This window comes from Athalia rosae, chromosome 8 (genome assembly GCF_917208135.1).
Source record: "Athalia rosae chromosome 8, iyAthRosa1.1, whole genome shotgun sequence".
Classification (NCBI taxonomy): domain Eukaryota; kingdom Metazoa; phylum Arthropoda; class Insecta; order Hymenoptera; family Athaliidae; genus Athalia; species Athalia rosae.
In genome coordinates this window covers 3,051,043-3,077,876 of record NC_064033.1, presented here as the reverse complement: position 1 = coordinate 3,077,876, position 26,834 = coordinate 3,051,043, and the positions used below count along the sequence as shown (strand labels likewise).

Sequence of the window (26,834 nt, the reverse complement as noted above, 5' to 3'; positions counted from 1 at the left end):
AAGGACAGCCGGGTTAGATCGAAACAAGTCATGGGAGATATATTTCGTTGTTTCAGAAGAAAAAGTTGATTAATTTTCTTTATTTTTTTGTCTTTTACTTTTTCTCTTTCTTCTGGATATTTGTTTCTACATCTTAACAATCTACATCGTATTTACATCGTGAATTTATTCATCGTTGCGGGGTTCGATCTGCTCGACGAATTTTACCCCATCATATATATATAATTATATTATACACCATAGTAACAATTAACGGAAAATTTCATTTTTTCTTAGCCTTATATCACATGTTTCTATATATGAGAAGGCACCATATCAGTTAAAGGCAGGCTTAATTATTCTTTAAGTTTTTTTTTTTCTTTCTTTTTATTCTCGAAGAAAATGAAAGAGGATATACGGGAAAAAAATGGAGAATTCACTTGGGAGCTGGATGGAGTGGTCAATTTCACGGATATGTATCTATTTTTTTTTTCTCGTTTTTTTACTTACCGCGGTGTGATTATTCGTCGCCACACCTATCCATGGTACCGTATTATAAATATACAAGTATACAAATGAGGAATATATATATATATATTTATATTTCATGCAACACATTAAAAAAATTTTGATTTTCTTTTATCGAAGAAAATAGCGTGAAATAAAAAAAAAACAGGACCAATGAAACAATCTCAAAGATGAGAAATTTCCGAAGATCAGTGATTTACTTACGTTGTTTGTGTGTAAGTTTTTTTTCCATAATGGGTTCGTGTGTTCAATAAATAACAATAAATCTATTCGAGTGTGCGATGAGAAATTATCATTTCTCTCTTCTTTTTCATTTTAATTTCCTTTTACCTTTTCGTTCCTTTTTTCCCCCCTATATCAAATACACACAAGACCAACGTGTACGCTGACTTCGTTCATTTCTCTTCACTTTCCGAATTAATCCGGATGGAAAATTTTGGATCGTTCTCACCGGGCCACTAGATACGACACAAGTTCGTTAGGACTAGCCCTTTCGAATATAATATTCGACAGTAAAAACCTGTGGGTGAAAAATTAAAGCGTAGGAGAGAATAATTTATGTGCACATTCAATCCTGATTCGTTGTATATCATTAAGTAGGCTCCGCTAGAATCTCCGAATATTCGTTGTGGAGAGAAAAAAGACAATAATGATTAACGAGTGTATGTAGGCATCTGTTTGTTTGTTTTTTTTTTCTTTCTTTCTTCTTCTTCCCTTAGAATTGTGAAATTACATTCGTTTAAAATAATTAAAGTTAATCGATGGCTTCTTTGAGGGCTGCTAGTTGTTCTTCTCCTAATTTAACTTTATCCTGAATCTCACGACCGTCCATTATCAATTTCGCTTTCATATTGATAAAGTGTTGATAATCGGCGAACTCGTCTTCGTCAAGGTATTTCGAAAGGATTGCGGAAACGTTGACGCTCCTTTTATCTATGTTACTTTTCAGAACCTTCGCTTCCTCCAACTGATCCAGCAGCTTGTCTCTCTTGCTCTCCAATATTTTCTGCAATGAGAAAGACACGAAAAAAAAAAAATAAAATAAAATAAAAAAACATGAAACAAATCGAGAACGACAGTACAGGTATTGAATGAAATGATTCGGTTACGCGTCGGGGTGAAAAGTGGAATGAAAAATGAAAAAACTAAAAACTCGTCCAATTCGACTCACCCGCTCAACGTGGTCGGCTGGCATTCCATAAAGGGCGTTTTCTGCCCGAGCGAGTCTTCCACTTAAACCGAGGAGGAGGCTTGTAATTTTACCAACTTCTTCGACGTGGAGTCGGTACTTTGACGATTCGGCTGGCCGAGCTACCGCAGCAATTCTGGATGTAACTCGGGCACCGAGAGCTTCGTTCACGTCGCCTTCTTCTCGAACGGCTTCCTGTTCGGCTCGAAGGACGACGAGCTTTCTGTCCAGGCGGATGACGAGCTCCTCCTTGAAAGTAACGAAGACAAAAAAAATGAACAAATCCGCGGTCCCGCCCGCCCGTGTCCCTGAATTTTCAATTTAACTATCCAGAGTGAATTAATATAAACTGACGATCTTGTTTTAAACATCTTCAATTATCCCGAAAAATTAATCAGAGACTGCACAAGTATTCTCACGGATCTTTTTCCGCGAGATAAGTGCACATTATTGTTACCTAGTGCCGATTAGTCACGATCGATTGAATCAGCAACCCCATATAACTCACCGGAGGCTCGCAAATTTTTCAATGCGAAATCAAAGTTCTTATCTCGATTATCAGTTTCATCAGGCTTTTAAAATAGAAGCCCTCGGATCGATTGTGTAACCTCGACGAGTTCGATCGACGTATTACTCATTGAATTTGAATATTACTCAGCGCGCAAGAAACGAATTAGCATAAAAATCTCACCTACGTCAATGAAAAAAATTATAAAAACTAGCGATGCAATACCTTTTTCTGTTTGAGGTCCTGATTGTTGGCGACGTTGTTCGCCGTCGGCGTCGGGACGCCGGATGCATCGTTCCCATGGGACGAAGGAAGTACAGAATCCTCCGTAACGTCGCGAGAATACCTTGTTAGGAATCTCGCTTTTCCTTCGGACGTCGTAAAATAAGCCGACGTCGGAGACAACGGACTCGTAGGATCCGCGACGACCGTGGATATCTCCGGCGACGAAATCGGCGAGGATAACGTCTCCGTTCTGAAACGACGGATTAGAATCCAAAACGATAAATAAAACGAGAGGATCAACGACTTCGGCGAATTGATTACTTTTTATTTTATTTCATTTCGTGTTTTTCTTTCTTTAAATTTTACCCGCACGATTTCATACGACGTTTGGTGGGGCTCGGTACTTCCATTATACAATATATTTTCATCCAATGTCGGCACGAATGCGATTCACTGTACAACGACTGATTAATTTATTGAGATGATCGGTTCATCGGAGTCTCTGCCGTGAACATGAGTCTAAACTACACAACGTCGATATCAAAACTAACCAGCCGAATGGAATATTGAAAACGATGTTCTCGCACCGCACACGTTATACAGACGAGAGAGGCTGAAGTGTGCTGCGGCCGTAATGTAATAAACACTTAAGGAAATGAAAAAAAAAAAAGAAATTTGAAAAATTGATGGGACAATATCATTTATGCGAATTGCGCAATTCTCGTCGTCGTTCACTCCTCTTTTGCGGCACTTTCTCCTTCCTCGACTCGACTATGTGTACAATATTACATCTTAACGACGTCGTAACTATTGTCCAAACGATTGGACGATCTCGCGAGTCTGATGCGACGCGGTGACGTTGGAGAGAAAAAAAAAAGAAGAATTTATCAGGCGTAATGTGAAAAACACAGAACTGATGAAAGAAAAAGAATAAAAAAAATCGGTACGATCAATTAGCGAAGATTACAACGTAGGAATTATTTTAATGATTCAAAACATCGACGATCTAATTTGATGTATCAACGATGAAGTTTTTAATATGGTGTAACTGTGGACTAGTCATACGACTGAAAGGCGTTGATTGGATCCAATTAGAGGGGAGGTCGGGAAATAAAGAAGGATTTTTTTCAAGTTCGCCATAGATATGATTACGGATGTCATTCGGACGTTTGTACGAACGTGGATATCGCGATTATTTCGCAGAGGCGTTTCGATGAGAGTGAAAGACGAAGAACGAAAGAATTACGTTGAATTTATCGGTAAAGTGGTTCAATGAATTTAACAATCGAAGTGGTTTTATCCCGGGGGACAATTAAATTACGTCGCAATATCCGCGATAGAAACTGCATATAACGTTAATATAATACACGCAGAGAAGTCGATGCGTCAGCTTTTGTACGATACGTGGGAGACGCGTGGCTGGGATATTAAAATGGTTTCTTTCGTACCTTCCTCTTTTCTATTTCCTTTTCCCGTTAATTTGATGATTTTTTTTTCGTTTGCGTAATTTTTTCATTCCCAGGATAAGTACGAGTGGGTATGTAAAAATTTGTGCAAAACGAGGAATCGAATCGACGCAAAAAAAAAAAATAAAAAAATAAAAAAACGAAAGAAAATAAAGTATTTGGAAATATTTTGAAAATACTAAATTTGTCTCGGTAGGTTATTGACCCTGCGTGTCCGAGTAGAAGTGCCGCCGCGTAATTAACGCGGGCCTAATTAGCGTTTGACGTAACGAACGTGTATGTGTACGCCTCGTTAAGGATAAGCTCCGGCACGTATGTATATTTCCTCGAACGAAAATCCGCAGCGCGTTGCCGGGATGTTTAGAGACACATGCATACCTATTTGGCTGTTAAATTTAATTCGAAACAAAAATGAGACAAAAATAAATAATCGAAAGATAAAAGGAAACGGAATTTTTAGCGCAGACTTGTTGCGCGAATAAATCAGCCCGAAGATGGGAAGCGTCGACGTTCTGATTGGGAAGTTTTTTAAATTTCGATTTTTAATGAACGCGATACAAACCGACAGAAACAACGCGCGGTCTCTTGAGCGTGAAACGAGCGGAATGAAAAAGGTGAAAGAAAAAAAAAAAATGAAACGGAATTATTATTTTTCATTTACAACTCGAAACGCGGATGTAGAAATTCAGGGCTCCCCGCGTGTCGCGCGAGCTCGAAACGAAGTTGAACTAGCTACGTTACAGACGTTATCTTAAATAATTCGAAGGTCGAACCGATGGGGGAATGGCACAAACGATACAACTCGTAAACGAACATTACACGCATATATTTCGATGCACCAAGGTCTACTAGGTGTCCTTTCTTTCGTAGGCGTTGTCGTCGCGACCTGGTCTGACATGAACCGAACGAAAAAGCGATCGCCCTCATCGATCTCTTAAAAATCCACGAGATCTGAGTCGCGAATAAAATATCGCACAGTTTTTTTTTTTTTCCCCGATCAAAAAATTACAACTATGGGTACAATAGATCGACGAGTGTCAAATTCGAAAGGAAAAAAAGCAGAACTAACTTGTTGTTTTCAGATTTGTTGCCGTTCGAACCGCTGCAGTTAGTAGTAGGAATCGTATCATCCGATCGAGAAATGGAAAGTCGCCTCCTCGCAGGTCTCGGTTGTAAAGTAGCCTCCACCCTGAAGAGTCCGGTGACGTAGTCTGTGGGCCTTTTATGTTCAGGCACTGGGACTGGAAGAGAAACAAGAATAAAAAAAATAAAATAAAATAAAATAAAAAAATAATCATCGATCGGTTCACGATCTCCCGCATAATTCGATCGATTAATTCATTCTCACGGAAGTGAAGTAAATCCAACCGTGAAAAAAAGCGAACCGTGTGCACAACTATCGTTATACCTGCACCGCGGTATACGATTAATAAAATCGATCGCTGTACGAGTATTGATTAGATGAACATTTCGGTGAAATTTTCGCGATGATTGATTAACGGAATTGCGAAAGAAAAGATTTCGCAGAGACTATGAGAAAAAAAAAATAATAATCGCGGTTGAGATATTTCTTTGATCTATTTCGTTGGGATGCAGTTTTTTTTTTTTTCTTTCATTTATCAATCGTACGGCACATGAAGTGAATATTTCAAAGATGGTAGAGACACGCAGTTGAAGAGGAATGACGAACAACCGTATTGTGTGTTCGTAGGAAGCCTTGTTCGGAAGACTTAAACGAGCTACACTGCTGTAGCGGAGCTATAGAGTAAAGTTTAATTGAATAACTCAAAGCCTCGCGGTTGATCAGCTTAACGTTTATTGTAGGAAAATGAGAGGGAAAAAAAAAAAAAAAAAAAAAGAGAGAGAAGAAAAGAAAAAGGTCATCGTACGGGCGTCGCGTTGTATCAACGTCATACCTCGTGCAATTGTACGTGAAAATGTTCAACGTGTGAGTAGTAACGATCGCCCGACCTGTACGCAAACAACGTGGCGCACGGTTCAGGACGTATTCTATTGCGGTACTTAGAAAACTATTCTGATTAACGGTAAAATTCCGACTCATTTCACTCTACCCGGGGGGGGGGGGGGGACCCACGAAAATCACCAATTTTCAGAGGACTCGCGAATAAACTCCGGGATTTTCGATGATTCGTTCGATTCACATTGCGATCGCCGACAAATTGATCAACACGTCTCGTCGAATCCGCGGCAAACTTTACACTGCAGTTAAAATAATCTAAAGCGATTATAAAGAAACCAAAAAAAAAAAAAATCTTTTATACACGTAATATTGTTATCTACGTTATCTGAATGATGACGTCGGTAGGATTTTTCTGAAACTGACACGACTTCAGTGGTCGATAATGATCGATTTTTCCATTTTATAATTTTTTCATCATCGGAATTCGCTGTATTCCAAACAGATGGAAAGAAAGGAGGTGGAAAAAAAATTTCTACACTTTTTTTGGTATAAAAAAACAATTGGGATAGTCGGAGCATAACCGCACCGCGCGATGACGAGGTACGGTATAATTGTAATTAAATTGAACGGTGATCGTTTCGATTGATTAGGAAGTAACAGATGTTGGCTCGCGGTGGTTATAAACCATGGCGGTTGAATTTGAGATTCGGGAAAATTTCACGTTGCGCGCAGAAAGCAACGGAAAACAAAAAAAAAAAGACAGAAATTCACTTCGAACGATCGATTCTGAAACAGATCGCGAGGAGAAAATCGTACAGGAGATACGCCAATTTGACGAACGTGAAATATATCCCACGCTCCTTCCGCCATTGCGAACCATGCAGAAAAAAAGAAAAATCAACGAATAAAAAAACGAGACTACAATTTTTTTCTTGCTAATCAGTTATTGGCAATCGTCAGTTGGATAATTTTACTTGTGGATTTTGAGGAGGGAGAAAAGAAAAATTGGGGAAAAAAAAGAAAATGGAAATCGATTGATTGAACGATTATCGTTTAACGCGACTCACGGTGCTCAATAACTGTGATGAGGTAACGCGATTCGCGTACTTTATTACGAAACGTTTATAACAATCGTTGGAGCATATAAATGTCGATCTCCGTTCACCGATCTATTTTCAACACCGATTCTTTCATAACAGAAACCAGGGGAGAAAGAGACAGAGGAGAAAAGTGATAGAATCTTCGTTCAATCTTGAGGCAAACGAAGTCGAAACATTTCTAGGACAAAACTCACCTAGGATAGGGACTAGTTTGTCGTTCGGACTCAGTTGACTGGCGAGATCTCTGCTCAATTCTTCGCATTCGATTTCTTCGGGTGATTTTTTCCTCGGTTCGGGTTGCACTTGCGATTGATCGGCGTCCGGACGATTTTCGCGACTCGGTTCGTCGTCGGATAGAAGTTCCGTCTGCGAAGCTGCGTCGCTCGTCGCGGCGTTCACTCTCAACACGATTTCCGTCCTTTGTACCAGAGTGAGCCCTTCGATTCCAGGTTGCGGGGAAACGCAGGGCGAATCGTTGCCGGTATTTACAGTTATATTATTCAAGGGATTTTTTAACGAAGTAGGTGAGGTAGGAGTGGAGGGCGAAGAATCGGGAGAGCCCGTCGACGATCTGGAATTTTTAACGTTCTCGAAACTGCTCCCCGTCGTCTGACTGGAGCGCGTGTTGTTGGGGGAATATTGTTCGATCGGAGATACGGAATTGCTTAAAAAAATTTCATCCCGACTTGGGCGAAAATTTTCCGCGTCGTCCGTCTGCGTAGGACTGGAAACTTTTCGTCTCGACGAGATGCTTATGTGCTCGACGATGAAATTGCAGGAATCGCTGCACGGCGACGTAGAGGGCGAAGAATCTACCCTGGAATTCGGCGAGTCGTTTCCACGTCGACCGCTGACTTTCGGCGAACTTCTGGACGGCAGTGTGTTCGAATTTCGCGAATTCAACGATTTCAACGACGAGGAACTCGAGCTCGAACAGCTTCCCGATCTTCTGGGAACCGCCCCCGATCTGTTCGAACTCGGACTGCTCTGTCTCCGTTCCACAAGATCCGGCGTTCTGGGTGGCGAGGTTGTAGGCGGAGGTGGTTTTTCTATGACGGGCGGCGGTCTGGTGTCGAAATTTAATTTCTCTCTGGTTTCCCTCACGCTTTCGATCAAAGGCTGCGATCTGCATTTCTCGCCACCGGCGTTCCGACGGTTCAACAGTTCCACGTTTCTCGACGTCATTTCGATCGTAGCCGAACGTTCCCTCTGATAATTATTCTCACATTTCGCGAGTAAAATTTCTTTTTCGTTCGAACGCATCTGCCCCATGGAATTGGACAGTTCGCAGCTAGCTGCCAACTTGCGTCTCTCTCTTTCCAACTGTCTATTACGGTCGTTGAGAACTTCGATACTTTGCGGCGATATTCGTTCTTTCCTCTCCACACTTTCTACGCCGATTTGATTCTGTTCTAAGTTATTGTTATTGTTGTTGTTGTTACCGATCACGTTATTTTCACCCCTGTTAACGCTCGCACTTCTCACTTCGCTAGCTTGAAGTTTTTTACTGAGATCGTAAGACAGTTTGCCGATGACCTCGACCGAATGCGCGGTTCTTTCTTCCAAACGGTGATGAAGCGCGTCAACGCTGTGCGATTTCAGAAGCTGTTGCTGCTGCTGCTGCTGCTGGTGTTCGGAGTTATTGAGAGCATGGGAATGTCGAGGCGTAACCCTCAAAAGCACCGGATCGTCGTTGTCCCTCAGATTGGGCGGCCAATCGTCCACGTGGGCCGTCGGTGACATGGTTCGTTTGTAACTCCCCTCGCTATCTGGAGCCCCGCGTTCTCTTCTGTAGGCTAAATAAGACGCCTTGGATTGACTTCTGAAATGGAGAGAGAGAAAAAAAACAACAATTATTCCTCGGATTCGGTTGAGAAAAAAAGAAAAAAAATTGATCCATATTTTTCTCGGTACCTGGACCGATTCGAAGTCCGCGCGTATTGTTATAACATGACGTGACATAACGTGTGTATGAATTCTTTTGACAAGTGTTTCGTAAAATGAGAAGAAAGAAAAAAATGAAGAAAAAAAATAAAAAAAAGTGGATCTAGAGCGAAGAGAGAAAGGTTATTTTACCATCACGCGATGTTAATCGCGATCTCGAGGCGTCTACCTTTTTTTTCGAGATTGACAAAGAAGTGGTATAAAATAATATGTCTTGATCCAGAAGATTGATTCTTTTTTTTTTTTGAAACTTAGCAATCTAAGTTTAATTTTTGAATGATTTTTTTGCCGATCTTCGGTCAAAAGCTCGACTATTTCGCAATTATTTAATTGCTCAAATCTAAACCGCTTCGAAGAAATCGCACACTCTTCGTATTGGTCGATGAAGAAAAAGAAGAATAAGACGCTGACGGAAGATTTGAAATATTTCTTTCATCACATGCGATATGTGTAGCATAAAATAATACGGCTAATAGATAGCTGACCGTAATTCGTGGTTCGTTTAAATTCCAGTGAACTTTGAGTCGAACAAGTAATCGGGAATGATCGTGTCAAATGAGAAAATAGACACGCGCCCTTAATTCTTTTTACATTCCTTCAGTTCCCCCAACAAGCGAAATGAAGAATACGAATGCCCGTCGTGCGTCAAAATTAATAATCTGTATGGAAAATCGGTAGCAAAAATTCAACCTATATTCGTTCGAACGATCATCGTCGCTATTGCCCGATAAATATTGATAAAGTAGAGAAATATTTAAACATTTGAAACACGTTCGTGTCTCTCTTATGTACGGGCGACATATTGTACACCTGGTAGTATATCTAGATCGGTGTCGTCAAATTTTCTTTTCTCTCTAATTTATTTCTTTCCCTTTTTTTCTCTCTCTCATCTCATTTATTCGCGCCGTGTATGGCGTTTGCGATATCGATAGTTATAATTATCATACGACGGTAACGTGTATCGCATTTAATTCCCAATATCAATGGGACACATCAATTCCGATCGGCACAAGAAATTTATTAAAATCGATTCATTAATTTCAGCGTCAAATCCACGGCGGCACCTCTGCTAGTCAACCGATTAAAGAGGAATAGATAATTATTATTTTCAGATTTTTTTTTTATTTTCCTCTCTTTAATAACGCACATCGACTCGCTACAAACGATACGTGTACTATACACCGCTCTCTAATCAAACACGCGCGACATTTGTATTTATAAAAATCAGCGACATTCGCAATTGTACGTAATTGTTATTTGATTCGTTTGACATTATAGAAAAATAAATGGAGCATCGCATAGAATAATTGCCGTAAAAATTTCAAGTATATAAAACAATCCTACGTTCTGATATAATTCAGTAAAAATAAAAAGCTTTGATTTCCAATCGATATTATACCGATCGATCGATTTGGATTCCGCTCATGAATCGTTCGGCGTAAAACGTGTTCTTTTATAGTAACTATTTGTAGAAAGAGAAAAAAAAAATTTATTCGTACATAGGGAATGCGTGACCGGTCATCGAAACCTGCAGCAGTCCTCACGTTTGTCTTCCTCTTACGAGGTTCTTTTTTTATTAATTTTTTACTGCGTCCGTCGCTTGCATATTATAAAAAAAAAAAAGGGAGAAAAAGACGTTAGATATACGTATGTATGTAAAAAAAAAAAAAAAACGACGTATGAGATCGCGAGAGTTTCTCGAAGAAGACACAAGGTAAGATATACGCTGCGAGGGCAACAAAAGCGACGAACACACCATACCATATGAGAGCTTTGGATAAAGTCTGATTCCGGACACGTCTCTCTCGGCCATTTCATTGTCCACCGCGAAACGATCGTTCGTCGTTCCGCTGTACGTACGCGTAAACCTTGTCGAATAAAAAGTAAGAGAAAAGGTATAAAAGAATCACGAGGAAGAAGACGTGAGAAAAAAAAATATATACATATTTGAGAAAGGAACACCGATCAGAGCGAAAATACAAAGCGGATACATGGAGAGGTCTTGCGATTCAAAAATTTACCGAAATTTTAGAGTACAAATGTTGGTAAGAATCTAGTGTGAAATTGCAAAAAAAAAAAAAAATAAGGAAAGAAAAAGTACATATAAATTACAAAGCTCTGTACGATGACGTAATCGTACAATGAGGATTTACTTTCACGTTGAAAGGAAGAAGAAAAAAATAAAAAAGAAGCTGACAAAAATTAATACAATTTCATCCAAATTCTATTGTAAATTATATTTTCTTTCACGATCGAGATTAACCGTGAATGACGAATAGCGCGACCCGAATCGTTGTGTATAAAGATAATCGTGTCGACGGACGGTAGGTATTATAAAGTTGAATTTGTTCTAAGTCTGGAACCGATAAAAAAAAAATGACGACTCGTTAAAACGAAGAAAAAAGAAAACGAGGAAAGAAGACGAGGATGAAAAACAACGAATTTTTGTGCACGCATTACGTAGTTCAGGTTGGTTATATTAAAACTATACGGTACGCGCATCAAGTCGGATCAATTAATTGTGGAATTAAGTTGCGGAACTAATTGTAAACCGAATCTACGCTGCGCGGATAATATTCATAGCTCGAAAATAGTATATAATACGTACGAACCGAATCGAATCGTCTCACCGGATCGCAGCGATTCTTTTACTTTGTTTTTAGTTTTCAGCAACGCATCTGCAGTGACTCAATATATCAAATCTTGTTACACTATACCTGCGATAATGTAACGCACGTTTCTACGTACGTCTCTTTTTTTTTTTTTTTTTTTAATTTTTCACGTGTAACGTTACGACACGTTAAGTAAAATGTTGAAGCGACGATGATAATGGGTGGAATACTTTCTCGGGCTATTAAACAAGTCGGGGCTTCTAACGTAATTATTGTTTGACCCGTGGATTCCTATAGCGGTTCATAATTCGCTCGAATGTGCTCGGATAAAAGTGACCTCGTTCATATTATTTAAATTCTTCCGTTGGTACGTACGTACGACAAGAGAGCGACGTAGTCACGTTTGCCTGAAAATATTTATACGGCCTGCCGCCCGTTCAACGAGTTTTCGTAAATAGTTTTTTTACGTAATTAGTCCCGTACCTGTTCCGAGGGAATTAAATGGAGAAGAATTCAATACCCTTCTTTATTTCTTTGAAGACTTTAGACGCGTTACGGGACGATTGTATGTATACATATGAACACGTCTGATAGAACAAATACGAGAATGAAAATTAAAAGCATCAGTCACAACACGATAAAGCTCTTAAAAATAACAAACGACCAAGTCCTTACGTAAAAGTCAGGACACTTGTACGCAGATAGGAAACGTTGATCGTTTCTATTTCTACTCCTCGATTTTCACTTTCAATTTTAAATAAATTTGCCATTCAAATTCGGACGTTATATTGCGCGTCACTCATTTAGATTCTTCTTCTTTTCGCATGACATTTCCGCCCCCGACAATTCTCGCTTGTAATCCAAAGTTTATGTCGCGATTTCGGTATATAAAACGAAATCGTCAAATCGTATGCAAGGAGAATTTATTCACCAAATTGAAATTTCCAGTGATTTTTTTTACCCTTTATCTTCGCCAAAAAATCCAAGGAATACCGAGACCCAGAAAGGTCCAATTTTCCGATTCTCTAGTCTTTTCGAATTTTAATTCTGATAATAAAGCGAATAAATCGTCATCAGATTCCTTTTCATTTTCGATTCTCCTCAACCCGTAGCATAATGAGGTATTCGATCTACCTCGTGTTACGGTAAAGCGATTATTCGGTTCCCTCGTGTTATTAGACACGCACTTTCGAATCTTCGCGAGGCAGCTTCGTCCTAGTTTCAGAAACGTCGAAAAGAAATCAAGAGGTAAACTACTAACAACAGGGTGTCATCGGTCGTTGGTCAACATCGGTATGCCGCAACGCGATCGCATCGCGGTCCGTCTGCTGCTGCACCTTTTAGAAAATAAAAAGTCCACGTCCGCTCAGATCTCGATCATCGAGATATCCTGGTTCCGATCAAAATTCTCTTCTCTTATCGTCTCTTTTTTGAACTTGAATTCTTTTTTTTTTTCTCCATCAATTCAGCGATCGAAAGAGAACAAAGACGTACCGTAGATGCGGTTAAATTGACGGTAGGCGACGTCTGAAATGTTAACCACATCGTCGGTAGCGTAATATAGACGAACATAAAAATTTATTTCAGACACAAAACTACTTCAAAAAATTGTAGAAAGAGCAAGAAGGTAGATAAGTCTTGCGGAGATGCACGAACATTGTACAAACAATAAAATTGATAGATAAATTGATGAATCTCAGAGTGTGGTAGATAATGATATTTCGATCGAGACTAAAAATTTTCCAACGGTGTACCGACCCAGGCGGGTGTAGTAAACAGATGTAGCCGATCTATTAGAGCCGAGGTCGTGATATTGGTATGCATATTGGCAAAAGCTGCGGTTACATAAAACGCTCATGGAAGAACTATAATACCTACTACGCATATCTATTCTGCCGGAGATAAAAAAAAAAAGATTATAGAAACATCATACGTGTAACAAATGAATTTTCTGTACACATAGAACACGGAATCGTTTCGAGAAATTAGTAAAACAAAGATGTATAAATTGACAATGTGAAAAATCATCGTTCCAAGTTTTAAATAATTTTTCAATTTAAATTTCGGTGTCAAAAAGAGAGAAAAATTTCCACACAGTTGCAAAAGCAACTTCATTATGTACACGTAATATAATGTAAGCGACTAGTTTCGACCAACGTTGATATATATAGAAATATTTTTTGCTTTTCCTCCTCATTTATCGAGCGAAATCTCGTCTGAAGCTTATGCAAAACTCGACGTAATAATCGGCTTTTTAATGCTGTCCGTATACGCGACCTATATATCATATAGACGTCGTAGTTATGTAGTGGGTGTAGAATGATGCGAATTAAATTTTTTTCGAAGGATGTAAATCCTAAAAATAAAAATCAGATCGAACAACGAACCTCGATCAGAAATAAAGAGAGAGAGAAAAAAAAATCGAAAAATAAAAAAAAGATGCAGTTATAATATACATAAAGAAAGAACTTCTGATGCATCATATTATATTTCTCAAAGTCGCTCGCGTAAAACGGTTTATTATATTATGTACGATATTATAATGTAACTTTATATCTTTACAAGAGATCTGCACCGCACATCTATCTTTATATTATGTTGTGGGAGGATAAGAATGAGATTGTAGAACTGAGAAATGCACCGGTGAACACACGGCCTTCGAAACACTTACACGTGCAGTATATACGTGTTATAAATGTTACAATAAAATATGTATATGCCTTAATAAATACCACAAGGATTTTACTGTTACTGTTTTTTTTTGTTTTTTCTTCTCCTTTCCAAAGAGAGGATTAATCTCTTCGCACACGAAGTTGTACGTGTAATTTTTTCTCGTCAATATTTTATGCGATGAAAAAAACAAAAAAAAAAAACGAAGAAATTTAACTCAACTCCCTGGAGAAGTGCAAAACTACCTCACAGAAATATGCGGGATAGCACTGATAGCGGGAGCTCGCGAGCGTACGTACCTCCTACTGCAGTAGCGTGGGAAAACTATTCCTCTTTTCATTCTTTACGTTTCTGTAGTCTGATTTTTTTTTTTTCTTTTTTTTTTCTTCAATTCCATTCTACTTCGTTACTTTAACTTTATTTCCTTTTTATCTTCATTTTATCAGCCCGCATAGTTCTTACCGTCACGCGTTACGTATATCATAAGTAGGCATATATGTGCATGTATCGCGTGTTAAAACTGCGTGTTCCAGTTTTTCTTTGAAATTTTATACACGTTAAAGATTTTCAGTTTTTCTTTTTTATTCGAACTTTTTTCGAGATACGCACGTCATAACCCTTATCCGATCTGAAAGGATATGAAAAAAACGCGGTGCGAAAAGGCCGGAGGACGGATAGAAGGCAAAGTGAAAAATTGAAAAAGAAAAAAGAAAAATGAAAAAGAACTTTTTAGACGAATCATTACAATTACGTATCATTTAATTCAACTCTACATCTCGTCCGAATCATTCGTTTGCAGATACGACTACGGTATACTACACATACGTATGATGAAAACCGTTATTCTCCTCGCTGAGGATTATAATAGACGTACGGCGGATTGAGTTCCGAAATGCAGAATTCATGTATCGAGCGATCAACGAGTGAAGAAGAGAAAAAAAAAATGCAAAAAGTATTTCGGCGCGACTCTTCCTTCCAGCCTAATAATCTTCCACATTTTTCGCAGTGTATGCGACACATACCCGAGTATACGTTACATATATCGATGATAATAATCGAATAATTAAAATTTTTCCATCGTCTCGAATATTAATTCCCAAGGATAACCGCGACAAACGAAACTTAACGGTCGTCACATCCTGTCTGATAATCGTTCGCGAGTTACACATGCAAATACGTTACGTTATGTGGTGCGAAGGAATTTCTTTATTTCGAAATAAAGAAAAAAAATGACACAAATACGATTGCGAAAAATTAGAAAAAAAAGAAGAAGATCTTATTTTCAGGAATATAAATCGTCGATCTTACGTACGTCGTAGGCTACGTTATTACGAACATCGAGTTGTATATAGATTCAGCTCTCATACGTGAGTCACCGGAGGATTGAGTGACCTAAAATCGGACCGAAGAGACACGTAGGTTGTTTATAATATACCGCTAAACAGTTACTAACAAATTTCTATCAACGTCTATAAAATAAGAGAGAAAAAAAAAAGTATCTTATGTATATTGAACGGATCAACAGTCGTGTGCACGAGTGTTTTTTACCGCGAGGTTTTTAGATTCAATTTTAGAGAACGTCGTCCGCCGATCGATCGATTTGTACGATCTATACTTTTTCGCGTAATGAACGTACGAGCTACCGTAGGTTAAACCGAGAGGAATAAAATTTTCCTTTTCAAATTATGCGCAGAATTTTACACGGTCAAAGTTCGGAGAAAGTACGTTGAACGTAATTTTCTGTTTCCTCGTTAATTTGATCGGTCAGAAATATATTACCAGTTGCAAACGTACGTCGCGAAAATTGGAGAGAAAACGAGAAAAAAGTCGTAACGGAAATTTTATTGCAGAAAAAAAAAAAGGAATGAAAATTGCGTATCCAGTCTAATAGAGCGCACATTACGTAAACCCGGCAATTTGAATATCGGTCGCGAATAAGCTCACGTACATATATATTTACAATAGATGAAATATTTTAAGTATATATATGTATAACACATATCGTCGCAATGTACTTATTTCCGTCTACCGCGTACCTATGGTATGAATTTCAATAATTATAGTTTATATACAGTTCTATCGATAATATATTCGTGGAATTTCAACCGCTTATTGCAGTATATGCATGTAACGCGGGTCACATATTTCTCGTAAATTATTTACTTATATATTGACATGTATTTACTATGCACGCGATACATAGATAAAAATGGAGCATTATTTGAACGAGTCAACATGGCTATTAGGGTGGGTTGAGAGAATTTTTTTTTTTCATTTTCTTAGCATGGGGGCAGAATTTGTACCTTATGAAGAAAGAAAATTTTTCAAATGTGGGAAAAATTTTTTACTCGATACTTTGAGGTAGCCCACTCGTTTTTTGAATAAATAATTAATCAAGTGGGGTACTTCCAGCAATAAAAATTTTCGCTGTTGAGAGCAGAAAAATTAAAACATATCGATTGGTTTTAGTCGTAGACCCACTTAGATTCGTCGCAATCCATGCATGGGTCGAGATATTCGAATTTCTCAATTTACCAGCGAACCCGAGTTTTGCTGGAGTCAGCGTAGCCAGCAGCGTCGCGCTTTGTTGTGAGACGTCACCTTCAGGGCTGAGCAGAGGTGACGCTCCACAACAAACCCCCTCGCTCGTGGCTACCTGACTCCAGCTAAGCTCGGGCTCGCTGGTGAATTGAGAAATTCGAATATTTCGACCCATGCATGGATTGCGACGAATCTAAGTGGGTCTACGACTAAAACCAATCGATATGTTTTAATTTTTCTTCTCCCAACAGCGAATAATTGATGATTACTCGATCGATTGCACGAGTAGATGATTTTGGCTTTCAGATTCGGAACCCTGTGCTGATTATACGTGAGATTACTCTTGAAAAACCGAAAAAAAATCGATTTTTGAGCAAACAAAAAATCGATTTTTGGGCCAGAAGTAAAGTAGTTTGAAAAGTGATTGTATTACACTTTTCTGACGTATTTTGACCTCAGGAATCCGAATCCAAGAGAAAAATCGATCTATCTTCAAAATTGACAGAGTTATCGCCAATTTTCAGCTTTTTAGGGTCAGAAAAAAAAAATTGAGTTTTTTGTCTATATTAATGTATTCTGAGCTCAGGAATCCGAATCCGGAAGAAAAATTGATCTATCTTCGAAATTTTTCGAGTTATCGCCATTTTTAGGCATTTTTTTGCATATATTTGAGGATATCTCGAACGGAAAAAATCGTAGCTCAATTTGGACAACGGATTCGTGTTCCTGAGGTCAAAATACATAAGAAAAGTGCCATACGAACCATTTTTAAAAATAAAAATTTTTGGTCAAAATTTGAGATTTTTCCAAGGGGTACCCCTTACGATTTTTTCAAATTTTGACCAAAAATTTTTATTTTTTAAAATTGATCGTATGGCACTTTTCTTATGTATTTTGACCTCAGGAACACGAATTCGTTGTCCAAAATGAGCTACGATTTTTTCCCTCCGAGATATCCTCAAATTTATGCCAAAAAATGCGATAATTCGGCGATAAATCGGTCATTTTTGAAGATAGATCAATTTTTCTACCGGATTCAGATTTCTGAGCTCAAATTACATCAATATAGACTCAAAAATTAATTTTTTTTTTTCGACTCCAAAAAGCTGAAAATTGACGATAACTCGGTCAATTTTAGAGATAGGTCAATTTTTCTTTCAGATTCGGATTCCTGAAGTCCAAATACGTCAGAAAAGCATATTAAACCCAATTAAAAAAATGATTTATTTTTTGCTCAAAAATTCGAATAAACATTTGAATTTGAATTTGAAAAATTTTCTTTTTTCATAAGGTACAAATTCTGCCCCCATGCTAAGTAAATAAAAAAACATTTTTTCTTTCAACCCACCCTAATGTCTATTTTGAAAGAAGGAATTTAAAAATAAAATATTTAACGAGAAGACACAGCTAGAAGAATTTCTGAAAATCGATTCTGATTCTATTTCATTTTTATTTCAAACTCTAGTCATCCGATGAATAATTTTTTTCGGTTTCAAATTGCCTGAACATATATGAAATTCATAGCAACAGCGAGAATTGTAGGAGATCGGTATGGTTGAAGGTCCTTGAAAGTAGATAATATACTTCTTATGTATACCTATAATAGCTACATGCAAAATGGGAACGCGAATAGTTATGTGTATGAAATATAAATATATTCTATGTAACGCGAATGGGAAAGGAATCAAGATATCTAAAGAAAAAAAACTGTCTCTTCGTGTCCAGACGACTGATAGCCTCTGTACGGACTCGACGAACCAAAAAAAAAGATTAACGCAACCCGAAAACTGTTGAAAAAATCAGAATCCTTTTCTTACAATGACGATTGTTAATGTGATGGGTCTGAGCTATTGTTTTTTAGAGTATAATACGCGTTTGTTTAATTCCTAGACAATTTACGGCGAGTTAAGTTAGAAGAATAGAAAAAAAGACGCTTTTATTATACGCCCAGGGCACATGGTACTGTACATTTCCAACCTTGATTCATGGCCCGAAGCGGCAGCAGCAGGCAGTTGGTGTAACGTGGAATCGCCTACACACAATACTAGACAACCTAGAGATTCAAGTTGCAGGATCTAGATCCTAGAAATTTGATACCCAGACTCTACACTCGCACACACAACGCTCACTACCCAGTTCGTTGTACATCCTCGTACGGTTCAACTGTGCAGCCAGGTTTTTAAAAATATAAAACGATTTTTTTTCAAGCAACGCATACGTTCCATCGCATGCAGCAGCAGCAGCAGCTGTGCGTTTATTTTAATTATACTCCGAATTACATCGGTTCAGATTAATAACGAGTTTTATATTACGCTGGATTGAATATGCGCCCTTCCGAATTCAAAGATTGTGCTTTGAGAAAATTATCGTTGGAACTTCCGATGGGAAAAAAGGATGAAATACGATCAGAGGCAGGCTAGTCCGCGAGGGATTTCGAGTTTTCTTTTTTTCAAATCTATCGTCGCACGCGTTGGTCACGTGCCGAATGCGGGGAAAGCTCATTCATCCGAGTTTTAATATACGGTATTCGATTATACATATATCCGTGGACGTGTGCGTTATAATACGATATTACCCACACACAAGTAGATAATTATTAATATTTATTCGTGTGAGCGATTTTCGGGAACGGAGAATCTACGTTCTTTCAGCTCCTCCGTACATTAAAGTTTGTTTAAATCACTTTGGAGAATATCATTTTCCGTACACGGTACAAATTGGCAGCGCAGCTGTCCGTTCACTATCCCTCGCTTGAATATTCGCGTCTAATTTCCATTCGCTTCACTTGTAATAAGCTCATAGTTTGGTCAAGTTAACTTTAGCTCGTAAAATAACTGATTAGAAATTTTTTTCAGTTTTTTTTTTTTTCCGTTCATTCTCTCAAATTACCCTATCGAACCAGTAGTAATTTTCAGCGCACCTGTTCCATGTAAACGAGTTACTTCTGCGGGCTCTGCCTCGTTTGAAGTAATAGTTCAAGTGATTAGAAACAGAGAGAGGGGAGAAAAAAAATCGTACATTTTTTCGAAGGGAATTTCGGTTCAAGTATTCGGTTGTCGATTCAAAAAATTACGTGGTAGCTTCGGTTTTTGAAAAACTAAGTGGTACGTACGTTGTGTTCTTCTAGTGAAAGAACCGTTCGTGAAGTTTAAAAAACAAGTCTGCACTCTTTGAATACGTCATTAAAAATTCGATTGTAATAGGAATACGATAATAATTTTTGTATGAGAAACGCGAACTGGAAAACGATGTTGTTCTTCGTTCATGTATTTTTTCTTCGTTTCATTCGTTCGAGAGATCGACGAATAATTGGAGAGAAACAATTTTTTACACGTGAAAACAATTACTCAAAATCTTCTTCTTCGCGTTATTGATTCAAAATGCAATCTATCGAATGATTCGGCGAGAATTTGGTTAGTCGAAATAAATTTCTCGAGATTGAATTCAACGCTTCGTATAAAAATACCAAACTTCTTTTATCATTATACAAGCAACATTAGAAAATCATATACATCAAAAATGTCAACTTTCTTATTCGCGATCAGCATAGAAAAAGTTCATAGAAAATTGAAAGATGAATCCAGAATAATGCAGATTTGTTTTTTCTTAAATTTTATTACGCCTCTCTGTAAAAAAAAAAAAGTTTTTCGCACGACGCCATACCGTGCGTATCCAACGACGTTTGTTCAATAGATATTTGTTATTAGGCGCGTTGATAACACTTAATGAAATCGATAAAAATAATCATGATATAAAATTATAGAGAGTTACAAATTGGAAATAGGTATGAAATTTCACAAGATACTTTTACACACATATTTTTATACGCAAGATGAAAAAAAAACTTTTCTAAAAAAAAAAAAAAAAAGGTATCCGTCGATATAATCGATCGCGGGTGAAATCGTTTCTAGTTTAAGGTTACCGCGCAATCGATCCGCGTTATAGGTATACCCCCTGAAACACGCATTTTGTGTGATTATTTGATTGCGCAGTTATTCAATAAAAGTAGTGAATAAAATGAAATATGTAGGTAAAAAATTGGACGTAAAAAAAATCGACGAACAGGTAAAAGAAAAATATTGTAAAAAGCAAGAAAAAAAAAAAAAAGAACCAGTTCAGAGAGCAGGCAAGCGTTACGAAATAACGTTAATCGCGTAATTACGCTAGCTCCTTGGTTTGTGCAACGTACCTTCTTATCCGAAATTTATTACTTCCAAAAACCATCGTGTTCAGAGCGGAGAATACGTTGTGACCGCTCAAATTTATCATCGATTGTAAAACGGGGTGATCGTAAATTCGAATTGAATCTTATCGCACTTGTTCTTCAAGTCATTTTTTCTACCTCGTTCCTTCCTCAAGTTAAATAAAAATCACAGTAATTCAAACCGATGAATACACTGCACTTTGAGAGCCCGATATTACTCATAATTATTGTTATATTAATGAATTTTTTCCAATCCCCTATTTCGTCGCTAAACAAAACAATCAATCGATCGATCGGCACTGGATAACTAGTTACGTGTATATGGGTCACGATAATCCAAAACCCTTGTAGGACGTAACGTTGTCTCCTTTGCACTTTTCGCACGTCGACATGATAAATCGATCACACAATGCCAATGATCGATAAACTCTTCCACTTTTTCTTTCGATTGTCTTTTTAAAAATTTGAAAAATACTTTTCTCCCGGTTCGTATACGTTACGTCGGACCGCACTCCTTCGACCGCTGTCAACGGAATGGCGAGCGGAAAGTTGTCGGAGGTTCGACGGGGGGGCTGCAGGTAATACTCTTCGTGACTATATCTTATAATATCAAGCAAACGGAGTCGCTCGAACTCCTACGAACCGTCCCGACGGCTCACCTGTAAATTAACTAACGATTTCGGCCGAGGTAAAAATTTTTCGTCCCGCCTCGGTCACCGGTCACCGGTGACAGGTCAACGGTGTCGATTATTTTTCCAAACGATTTTTCTCCAACGATCTCTCCGTAACGTGGACGGTGATGCCGGACCCCTGGATCGTTAAGTGAATGCGAAATAATTGAACGGCGATTTTTACAGAATTTTATTGCAACGCGGTAACGAGGATATAAAATAAGAGCCGAGAGGACTTCGAAGACGGAGAGGAAAAGAAAAAAGAAATTTTTTTATCTCTATAAATTAGCCTGATACGGTAAACGGTAGTTTTTTTATTTAGAAAACGTTTCTTTTCGAGAGTGAAAACGAGTTGTAATACAAATATCATCGTCACGATCATAATCGAATCCTACGCGTTTCCAAAGAATTCGACGCCTCGGGGTCGACGAATGTGCTTTCTCGAGTCAAACGATCGGAAGAATCCGGTAACTTTTTTAATGTGAAGAGAAAAAAAAAAAATTATTTCAATTCGGATCTCGACTAACCCGGTGATTACAATTTCCAAAAGTTAATTAAATAAGTCCCGGAAGAAAGGGGTGGCTGACGGAGACGAACGAAAAAAAAAAAAGAAAGACTTTTCTGCAATCAATTTCGCCGCGCGAAATACATACGTATGTAAAGTACGTGCAACGAGAATGTACGAATGTAATACAACTTCATCGTTGAGTTCGTCGTTTTTTTTTTTCCAATTTTTTTTTTTTTTTTATCTCTCTTTAAATTCTTGGATAATAACAGACTCCGTGCGTATGATCCCATCGTCTTGGCCATCTCGAATAAAAAAAGGAAAAATAAGAAGGAAAAGGAAGAAGAAGACGAAGAGAACCAGCCCAGCCTGAGGCAATTGTCCTAGGTAAGGGAGTCAGTCGCGACGTCTCGCTTGATGCTGATGATGATGACGCTGACGTTGCTTTTATAATTTTATAAATCCTACGTACGAAACTGTAGAAATTTTTGCGTCTTTGTCAGCTAGTCGCAAGATAATCAAGGAGAAAGATCGACCACTGACCAGACACGGGTTGTATACCTACCTACCCGTATACCTAAATGTATTATATAGAGAGAGTTCGAAGTCTTTCGATAATTGTTGTAAAGCGAGGATCGATTCGAATTAAGCAAAAATTTCGCCGAGCACCGCAAAAGTTAATAAAATAAAAATTAAAAAAAATAAAAAACATTTATAAATAATCTTGTACAGTTTGTAATTTACACTAATAATGTACAACGAATGAAAGTTTCTTCATTTTTTTACATACCCCCTCGATCGGTATCGATTCGCCGATAATCTGCAGGTTTCAGACGCGTATCGCAATTTAAAAAAGAAAAAATCAATGAATTAAATTCAATTAAATTAACCATTATTATTGACAGATGAGTTTGATGAATTTCACTTCACAGAATCGACTTTGCGGTAACCCCTGAAAAAAAGAACTTTGAAAAAAAAAACAACTCGAATTTACCTGATACAGCAATTAATGATATCCATATGAATTCGTTAACGCGTAGCTCGAAAGCTGCGCGGGATTCGTTTTTCTTTCTTCGTTCGATGAGTTTTTTTTTTTCTCATTTTATTTTTAATAATCGATAGTCTTGTCGGACCACATCGCGATAAATCTACACGTCGTACTCGACGTGATTCACACTCGAAATTATAAGGGGATTTTAATTAACAACGAGAAGAAAAAAAAAAAGAAGAGAACACTTTTCAAGACGGTCATAATTATTACGCAATGTATCTCGTTTCGTATCGCGTGGCGAATAGTTTCGGATCGCGTTCGACGTTGGTATACATATAGAAAATAAAAGTAGAGGCGATTCGTAATCAACGGATGCTGTGGCGAAACGATATCGAAAAAATCGATTGATTTGAGATTGATAAAATTCGCGATTGTAGGTGTAACGGATTTACGGAGAGCGCCACGTAACGCGGACCTCAATAATTATTTTACGTAATCACGTCGCACGTCGCTCGTGATCCCCGGTGCTAAAAATCTCGTACGACTTGAAACTACTGCTAGATATTTTCACACGCTGCACAGAATTCTACCGACGATCACGTATTATAGTCCGATGATGTCATTAGTTTATTCTCGCACGCATAGTCCGTATAGATCGTGTGCACAGGTATTGGTTCGCATATTCCACAACTACTGTATACGTTTCACGCGGTGAGAAAATCTGGCACCTGCTGTTTAGCGCACGTTATTTATTTATTTATTCAACGTGAAAACCTTGATGATCTGATTTTTTATTTCGATTATTTGTTCGTTGAAAAAGTAAAGAAGGTATTTATCGATCGTCGACCACGTGTCGACCGATTTTTAGTTCGTGGGGAAATAAGATTTAGAGGAAAAAGAAAAAAAGGATAAGAGAACGAGAGAAAAAATGAAGAGAAAATCATAGAAATGAGAGGGAGGGAATGACAAGAAAATCTAGGTACACATAGTACCAATAATTGAGTTAGCGGTTAACTCGGGCTTCTGGTATGTATGTATTGTACATGATATATAGGCGTACAACATATTTCTAATACCTATAGTTGGACACATAATAGCATTACGCAATAGGATTTGTAAATTGTCTACTACCTGTAAAACAGGCTTAAAGAAATAATGAAAAATACTTGAGAATATATGGAAATAATCCAGTGAGAAATAGGAAAAGAAGTCGTATAACAGACACAGATCTATAGGTGATCTTAGTGTAATAATTTCAGGTGAGAATCTCAATTCAAGTAATCAAAACTCGTCGAATAATTACGGTCGGGGTTCACCTGGCGAAATGGCTCAGAAATTTTTCGGAGTAAAAATCGCGCTCGTGCAACTCCGCGATCAGAAACGGCGAGACTTCCTCCGCGGAAGAGAGAAAAGAAGAAAATAAAAAAAAAAACAAAAAAAAAAGGTAAAAGAAAGCGAATAAATAATTGAATGTAAAGTGAAATGGATAGAACAAAAAAAGGAGTGTTAGTCAGACGGAAAGCAAAAGACGCGCATGCAGCTGCGTATATGCCACACGGACAATGGGAGGTTGGCGACCTTTCGATGGAATTGCAATAATATGCAAAAGACCGTGCAGCGAAAAACGCGCTGCCAAATAAAGAAAATTGCGAGAAACGATAATTCGGAATAAAATGAAGAATAAACGCGATCGAAGGTAAAGCCAATTCTTCGGAAGGGTTCTCTACCTGGTGTATTGGGCTCTATTGTCGAATTAAATCCTCGTCGAAAGGACAGGTATGGGATGACCTGCGTCGCGTGTACCGAAAGGACATGATTTCGTTGTAAGATGATCCTCGAAATTTATATTTCTATGCGTGAAATAATTATGGATTAAAATAGTGGATTCTTCAATTGGCAAAAGTATTATTGAATATTAGCTACATTTTCTTCCACTTAATTACATGGTCATACCTGATCCAAGTAAAACAATTAGTATTAGAATTCCACGGTACTTAAAATAAATCCGATTATTATGGTTACAACGATTGGATTCCTTTTGTTAGAGAAATTTTTCTTTCCTTTTTTTCGCCCGCATTCAGTTTATTGTTCCATCTCAAAATTTCTGTCAAATAAAGAACGATCGCGATTAATGATGTAAAGATTTTTCACACTTATTCTTTACTGAATAATTTTTCTCTATTCTACAATCTCTTTCTCTGCTTGGATAATAAAACCAGCCTAGCTCTGAGGAAAAACGAAACTGTTCAACAAGAGGAATGAAAGCAGTTCAAATTTAGTCACTAGGAGTCGAAACTTATTGTGAAAAGAAAAAAAAACGAGCCCTTAGATACGTTAATTTGAAGTTTTTCTTGAAAAGTGCATTTGCGCATCAGTTGTTTCGAAGCGTTGCGCCGAAGTGAAAAAATTAGATAAATTTTTTTAATCAAACGCATCTGAAAGTAGAAAGTTCAAGCTTTAATTTGGTTCAAATTTCGTTTGGCTAAGTGCATTTTTCAGAAAGTTACGAGCGTTTGAAGTTTACCATTTTCGCGAAGAAGTCGTATTTTTGCTCCAATTCTTTTACTAATTCTTTAAATCGTACAACACCCACCCGTCACACTTTAAGTTCATTGATGAATAGGCGGCGGCCCCGCCTATCGGCTTTACTACACTTAACCCTTCTACTACGAGATTCCGTAGTAGAAGGGTGCAGACAGGGGGACCAGACATTCCTTGGTAGGGGGTCAACAGGGGATGCAGTGAGGTAGGTCAGGGAGTTCGACGACCTCACGGTTTATCAAAATTAATCGTATATGGGGTGTATCTTTGTCAAAATTGACGTAAAAAATTCGAAAAAAATTCTAGGAGTATGTACATTTTTTGAACTATGAGTACACGACGAGTATGTGCATGTACGATGAGTATATATGTACGTTCCTATGTACAACTCATTTACATAGGGTGTATTTTTGACAAAATTGACGTAAAAAATCCGAAAAAAATTCTAGGAGTATGTACGTCACGAAATCTTTAGGTACACGATGAGTATGTACACCTACGATGAGTATATATGTATTGAACTATGTAAAACTCGTGTATATAAGGTGTTTTTGGCAAAAATTACGTAGAAAAAAAATCTGTGGGTATGTACCTCGGTAAATTTTTATGTATATGACGAGTATGGGTATGTATGATGGGTATTTATTCGCACAGCTATGTATGTCTATATACCCGAGTATATAAGGGGTGTTTTTTGACAAAGCGCAGCTTGCAAAATACTGTGTGTATATCTATGGGTATAATTGTGGGTATGTGCGATGGGTATATGTTGAGTAACTATGTGCACATACATACCGATGCATATAGGGTGTATTTTTTGACAAAGCGCGCGTTCGAAATTGCTGGGAGTATAATATCTATGGCTACATTTATAGGTATATGACGGGTATGGGTGTATATCACGGGTATATAAATGTACATAGCCGTGAATATATGGTGCATTTCATGACAAAGCTCGCGTTTGAAATTTCTGCGGTTACATCGATAAATCCATAGATATGTAATATTCATATGTATATGCAACGATATGTATTATATATGGTGCATTTTTTGGCAAAGCTGTGAACGTTCAATTGTGCGAAAATCTACGATAAATCTACAGTTTCACGACGGGTATAGGTATCGATGGGTATGTGGGACTAAGTATATGCACCAAAGGTATATGTATGGTGCATTTTTGGACAAAGCTATGAACTTTCAACTCTGTGAGAATACCTATTCATATGTAATGGGTATGGA

General features: G+C 37.8%; 1 protein-coding gene across 3 annotated transcripts in view; it reads right to left on the bottom strand.

Annotated features, from left to right (window-relative positions):
• Positions 1 to 462: 462 nt before the first annotated feature.
• Positions 463 to 26,834, bottom strand: part of LOC105684498 (protein Shroom) — a 94,029-nt gene continuing 67,657 nt past the window's right edge. For 2 of the 3 annotated variants that reach the window (XM_048659559.1, XM_025746283.2), the window contains 5 exons: positions 7,111 to 8,738; positions 4,965 to 5,136; positions 2,430 to 2,679; positions 1,679 to 1,945; positions 463 to 1,513 (listed from right to left, as the gene is read on the bottom strand). In XM_048659559.1, the coding sequence (XP_048515516.1) occupies positions 1,262 to 1,513; positions 1,679 to 1,945; positions 2,430 to 2,679; positions 4,965 to 5,136; positions 7,111 to 8,738 (2,569 nt within the window). In that variant the 3' untranslated portion in view covers positions 463 to 1,261. Of the gene's footprint in view, positions 1,514 to 1,678; positions 1,949 to 2,429; positions 2,680 to 4,964; positions 5,137 to 7,110; positions 8,739 to 26,834 lie in introns of those variants that run through there. The other variant, XM_048659560.1, reaches the window with a different exon arrangement.